General features: G+C 43.9%; 1 protein-coding gene across 2 annotated transcripts in view; it reads left to right on the forward strand.

The window, feature by feature from the left end:
- Positions 1 to 5,569, forward strand: part of LOC308169655 (LIM zinc-binding domain-containing Nebulette-like) — a gene marked incomplete at both ends in the record, with an annotated part of 74,431 nt that extends 68,862 nt beyond the window's left edge. Inside the window, 4 exons of one of the 2 annotated variants that reach the window (XM_080544368.1) lie at positions 3,235 to 3,409; positions 3,888 to 3,980; positions 4,985 to 5,103; positions 5,393 to 5,569. In XM_080544368.1, the coding sequence (XP_080400494.1) occupies positions 3,235 to 3,409; positions 3,888 to 3,980; positions 4,985 to 5,103; positions 5,393 to 5,569 (564 nt within the window). The remainder of the gene's footprint in view (positions 1 to 3,234; positions 3,410 to 3,887; positions 3,981 to 4,984; positions 5,104 to 5,392) is intronic. The other variant, XM_080544369.1, reaches the window with a different exon arrangement.
- Between the last annotated feature and the right edge of the window lie 1,210 nt (positions 5,570 to 6,779).

The raw sequence follows: 6,779 nt of genomic DNA on the forward strand, positions 1-6,779 counted from the left end.
GCTGGAGAACCATGGACCATGTTGGTGAAGATACAATTGATTTCTTTTAGGTCATTTCAGCTTTATTGGGATAAGAGACAGTAGAGATTGACAGGAAGGATGGGTGAGAAAGAGGAGGGAGGACATGTAGGATATGTCGATAGCCAGAATCAAACCAGGGGCCCTTGCGATGATAGGGCATGTGCTTTAGAATGCTACGCCTCTTGTGCACCCCAATTCAGCCTTTTTTCTATCTCTCTCCTCTCTCCTGTCTTTGTCCCATATTCAGGTGCAGTACAGAGAAGGCGTGGGCAGTGGGACTGCCGTCTTCGACACACCAGAGATGGAGAGGGTTCGTAGGAACCAGGAGAACATCAGCTCGGTGAGACCTTAGTCAAGCCACGCAACTGACACCCCTATGACCCTAGTCTGACCTATGCCCTTTACAGGAAAGGGCTTGTTTTGAGAACAGACTGTTGTGTCTGCCTGTCAGGTTGGGGTTGATTTATTTTGAGTGCTTTCCTCTACAGGAAACAGCAGAGACTCACAGAGTAGCCTAAGCCTTTCAACCTGTTCAAATTAGAATGTGGTCATCTGGCCCTTTTAGACTCATAAAAACAAACAAAAAAACACATACCAACACTTTCCTAAAAACGTGGTTTGTTATTGAATTGAACATTGATTTGATGTGAAAGCCTGCCCTAGCCTGGCTTGGCTTACCTCTCCCAGCAGCAGGAGAGATACAGACAGACAGTCCTTTTACCCTGGCCTCAGTCCAGTCCCAGTCATTACCAGCCATTAGAGGCCCTCTCCGAACAATCCTCCATTGAGAGAGCAGACAGAGGGTGCACAGGGACTCAGCCAGCCAGTCCAGCCAAATCAGGGTCTGTGGCGCCACCAGGACTGGACCAGGCCACTGGTGGCACCCAGCTGACAGTCACTAATGATGGGCCTAAGCTCGAGCACAAGAAGGGGCCAATGGTAGACCTGTCAACACAAATAGTGCATACAGGAAACGGTTGACTGGGAGGCAAATGTGACACGTGTCTAGTGTTTCGGCCCGCATGTCGGCAACCAATCAAAATGTTCTGACTTTTATTTTGAAACACGGAAATACATTTCAACGTTGTTGAAAATCACAACACAAACTCTCTAGTCAAGCCAAAATACTGCAATGCAATGGACTCGGTGAGTAATCCCCACTGCTACTTAGTTAATTATCGCACTACTTTACGTTGTTAGCAGGATCACAAAACAAGCTGTGTTAGTTGACTAGGTTCTACTAGTTAGCGTCATTGATTTTCAACAACGGAAATGTATTCACATTTTTTTAAAGAAAAGTCCAAACATTAAATCAGATGCCGACATGTGGACCATGTCACAAATGGTTACTACACCAACTAGACTAGTTACAGAGGAGAGCAGGAGTGGATGTTAACACAAATATACATTATTAGACAAAGGGTATAACAGGGCTGACACAGTGTTGTTGGTCACTACGTAGCACGAATGTTTGTCAGGCATCGACCGAGTTTTGTGAATGTTATCCTTTTGTAAGTGGCACTTATGGTTGCCATAATGTTACTCTACAAGAATGGTGTCATTATCTAATAGATGGTGTCCTGTCCCCCCAGGTAAAGTATAAGAATCAGCCAGGCCAGGCCACCAGTATGGGGGTGACCCCTGAGCTGGAGAGGGTTCGTCAGAACCAGGAGAACATCAGCTCGGCAAGTTGTTACGGGACCCTGTGTCATGCAGTATTACAGTATCATCCACACAGTATCATACATTATCACACAGTATCATACATTATCACACAGTATCATACATTATCACATAGTATCATACATTATCACACAGTATCATACATTATCACATAGTATCATACATTATCACACAGTATCATACATTATCACATAGTATCATACATTGTCACACAGTATCATACATTATCACATAGTATCATACATTATCACACAGTATCATACATTATCACACAGTATCATCGGCAAGACCACAGATGTTATATTGCCATGATAAAGCCATAGATGCAGTCTGGTGCAGAGATGTCACTTATGCAGTTCTGCGATAACAATAATGAACCAGTTGGCTTGGCAACCACCAAACTGCAGATGGTGGCACGGAGACACGGAGAGGTAGCCATTTTAGACTGTTCACATGAATATGCTATCAATCAACAATCAATCAATCAAACTTTATTTATATAGCACAAGTCATGCATTGAATGCAACTCCAAGTGCTGAACATAAAAACAATAGTAAATAAACCACAATACAATAACACAAGAGGTAGGAGATAAGACAAATATACATAAATAAATAATAAAACCATTAAAAAAATAATAACATGAAGAAAAAATAAAGAGATAAGAAATAGGGGTACAGGTGCTTAAAAGTTGATAAAGACATTAGGTAAAAGCCAGGCTAAAAAGGTGTGTTTTAAGCTTTATTTTTAAAAAATATCCACACTCTCTGCCACCCTCAAGTCCTCCAGCAAGCCAGGATGCTAGGATGACCAGCTTTTTCTCTGTGCTTCGTTCCAGGTCAAGTACCAGCGAGGTCTGCAGGAACTGAAGGGGCGGTCCTGCACAGAGACAGACACGCCCGAACTGAGGCGTGTCAGGAAGTCCCAGAACAGCATCTCCATGGTAGCGATCAGGTTACCATGGCAGTGCTCCTGGCTGTGGGCGGAGCTTCTGTAACATGACTCAGGAGCACCGTGGGTGGGCTTGCAGCACTATGAATTAACAGAGCCAGCCAGCATTGACAGCATGGATGGTGCCTACTGTGTTGGGGCCATAATGTGTGTGTGTGTGTGTGTGCGGATGTGCGTATGTGTGTGTGTGTGTGTGTGTGTGCGTGTGTGCGTGTGTGTGCGTGTGTGCGTGTGTGTGTGTGTGTGCGTATGTGCGTGGGCGTGTGTGCGCGTGTGGGTGTGCGTGTGCGCACGCGTACGTGTGCCTACTGTTACTAATAAAGAGTTTTTACATGGTTTCCTGTGTGAATTTTCTCTGCTCACTGACCAAAATGCACCCCCCATAACAGTGTTCGTGTGTGTATATGCGTGTGCGTGTGCGTGTTTGTGCTTGTGTTCCTCTCTCCAACTGACTGGGTTTGCCTAATGTGAAATTGAATGACTACATTTGTGAATATACATACATTTCCCTTTCAGTCATGGTCGACTGCTGCTCAAAATAGACTTATGACACTTAAAAGTCTGTTTTCTTCTCTACAGGCGAAATACCATGAGGACTTTGAGCGAACGAAGGGGCGGGGTTGCACCCCGGTGATGGAGGACCCCCACATGGAGAGGATTCAGCGAGCCAATCAGATGATGAGCGAGGCAGCATATAAGGGCGTTTATCCACAGGTGGTGGAGATGGACAGGAGACCTGGTGGCATCATCGTAGGTACGTTGTCCACACATTCTGTCTTGTGGTTAGGTCTGCTGGCTGCTCCACACGTGTCCTGGTCCACACATTTGTAATAGCAGCTGGTGAAACCGACGTACCGACTTCTATTCTGAAAAATGTAAATACATTTCAGCGTTGTTGAAAATGTACCTAGCTAACTACCTAGTTAGTGTAGAGTAGTGGGGATTACTCACCGAATCCATTGGATTGCAATGTTTTGGCTTGACTACCGAGTGTGTCATTGGTTTTCAACAACACTGAATTGGTTGCCGACTTCCCGGTTCCCGGTTTCACCAGCTGCTGTCATATTTCACCTACAGGTGTGGTGGGCTCCAAACCCGGGATGGCTTATCACCATCATCCTCTCTGTTTCACATCTTTCTTGATGAAAGTGTTGTTTTTCTTGTCTTTGCTCTCCAAATGACCTATGACCTCTAAATGACCTCCGATGATATCTTTCCTCCCATGGTCTAAGATCTGAAGGTGTGGAGGACTGACCCAGGTTCTATATTTGACTTTGACCCTGTGGAGGACAACTGTCAGTCTAGAAGCCTCCGCAGACTGTCTGGTAGTGACGACAACATGCTTTTACCACTCACTGTGTCACCATCCTCCTCTATCTTCCGTCTCTACCTACAGTATCTACTTTCTATTTCCTCACTAGTTTGTTTTGTATCCTCCACTATTTATGTTAGAATCTGAATCTGAATCAGAATTGCTTTTATTACATCGATGTACGGATACAAGGAGTACAATTCTTGGGTACAGGTTCAATTAGGCATTAGCTTTGCAGTAGAAATACAAAATCACTAATAGAATAAGCAGGATATAAACAACAGTCACTTGTTGTTTACTTTAATCACTTTAATGTTACTTCACTTACCAGCGTTGCCAAGAGCCACTATTCATTCATGTTTTCTCACTTTTTGTCATTGTCTGTCAATTCATTTGTCATTGATCTTTTCATTCATCAAGTCTGTTGTCTGCATTGTATCTGTCCTGTCTTCCTAACCGGTTACCCTAACCGTCTCTGCCTCTTCCTCTGTGTCTGTCTCCCCCTGGTGGCGATGGTGTGTCAGAGCGCGCCAGCCACCTGAGTAGGCAGCACTCCCGGCAGTCAGTCCTTTCTCAGGCCCAGTCGCTCAGCTCTCCGGTGTCTGAGCTGTGGGACAAGAGCCTGTCTGTCTGCAGTAGCAGCTCTGCACTGCAGTCTCAGGACACAGGTAGCAGAAGCGTGACTGTCTCCAGACCACCACTGTAACAGGAGCTTGTTTTTTGCTCTGTGTACTATCACGGTTTTCTTTCCTAACCCACAAAACTATTTTCAGGTCGATTTGTGGTGCTTCTTTTTCGTCTCGGTTGTCTTGTGATGCACAGTGTGTGAATTCTAACTATCACTTTACTAGCAGTGCGACCGGAGCAGAGGAGACAACATCCACATAAGCTCCCAACTGCAGAACTTCTAACTCTTCTCCATCTTCTTCTGTCTGTCTGTCTGTCTGTCTGTCTGTCTGTCTGTCTGTCTGTCTGTCTGTCTGTTGTCCATCTGTCTGTCCATCCACCATCCGCCAGCTCCTGTGTTACCTGGAGCTTACCATCAGAGTGCCCAGCAGCAGGGGTATGGTTACATGCACCAGACCAGCATGTCTTCTGTGAGGTCTCTGCAGTCTCCCCCACAGTCTGCTACCATGGTACGTGCCAACGCACCGAATTACCAAAACGGTGTATATGCACATGTCTTTAGTGTTGCACAGCACTCATTAACTGAAGCAATTTGGAGCCCTGTTGTTACTTGGATGCATTTGTTTATACATTTTTTGTCAACTGCCATAGTGAAGTTATTTTGTACCATGGTCAACATTGTGATGGATGGATAGACATGCAGTGATGCATCCATGTAAATAAAAGTACCTCAAGGGGATTCATTATTTCTCCATGATTGACGCTGTATTCCTTGTTGTTGCCATGCCTCCCGCCCAGAGGGTGTACCGGGCGCTGTATGACTACGCGGCTCAGGACCACGACGAGGTGTCATTCCGTGATGGTGATGTCATTGTCAACGCCCAGTCCATTGATGAGGGCTGGATGTACGGCACGGTGCAGAGGACGGGCAGATCCGGCATGCTACCGGCTAACTACGTGGAGTGTTGCAACTAGAGGGGCAGATCCCAATAGTCTAGAGTGGTTTCCTCACCTGTCGACTTCTTCTTCTTCTTCTTCTTCTTCTTCTTCTTCTTCTTCTTCTGTACTAGATCTGAACAAAAACGTTAAGTGAAAGGGATACGGTTACCCGAATGCTCGTTAGGATTTGAGTTTTGCCAGTTCAGTCTTGATCATGTGAGTGTATGAAGGCAGGGAGACGAGGAGAGGAAGCCACTGTAGACTATTGAGATTTACCCATGGGGCTGATTTGCCCTGGTGGAAGTCTCCTCCCATTTCCAGTCTCCAGTGTGTGGGTTAGAATATCCTGGTCCTGGAGGGCAAGCATAACTGACCAATATAATTAGAATTACATTCAATTCTATTTCTATGAGCTGACATTGGTATCATAAATTTTAGCTTAAGGAAATTGAATTTAATAGCAATTCAGTTTACTCAATTTAGATAACAACAAGATACACACTGTGAGACATTCAATAGCCTTTCAATAGCCATCTATAACCAAATGAATATCTATTTGACTAGTAACCACTGAAAACTCTCAACTAGTAAAATGTGTTTTATTTTGTTTTTCGTGATAAGGTTTGATAAATAAATAAATAAATAAAAAGCAATTCAATTTGATAATCATGTCCCTGGTGGATAAATAATTTGCAGATATAGGACCCTATTCAAGCAAAAACTGTTGACAAGTTCTTGTGGACAAGTCAAAAACAACATTCTTCACTCAACAAGATCACATGTCTGAATTGATATGCAGCTGCATTTCTATTTTCCCATACTGGCCACCACATTGTTTTGTTAGCCAAACATGCATTCCTGTCAAAGAAAAAAGTATTTGACTTAGTCTGGACCTTCGGGTTCAGAGTTTGATTGAATAGCGCCCAGCCTCCAGGGCCGGAGTAAAGGAGAGAGAGATCGGCCTCGTTGTTCTTCATTTTGATTATCTTTTACATTTAGACATCAACACTAACCTCTTTTTATGAACAAAGGAATAAGGTCAAGGGGGCAGGGATGGAGTCTGTTTAAATTTCAATTAAGGAAGTACAATTAAATAACAATTCAATGGTTGCAGATTGAGGCATTTATTTTCAATGATTTCTCAATAAACTGAAAATGAGTAGCTTTTTAGATCGAATGTCTTTTTAGTTGTTGTTTTTTTTATTGTAAATTCATATCACATCCTGAACTGAAATTGAATTGACCC

Source organism: Nansenia antarctica, assembly GCF_963989245.1.
Source record: "Nansenia antarctica genome assembly, chromosome: 13".
In the NCBI taxonomy this organism is placed as follows: Eukaryota; Metazoa; Chordata; class Actinopteri; order Argentiniformes; family Microstomatidae; genus Nansenia; species Nansenia antarctica.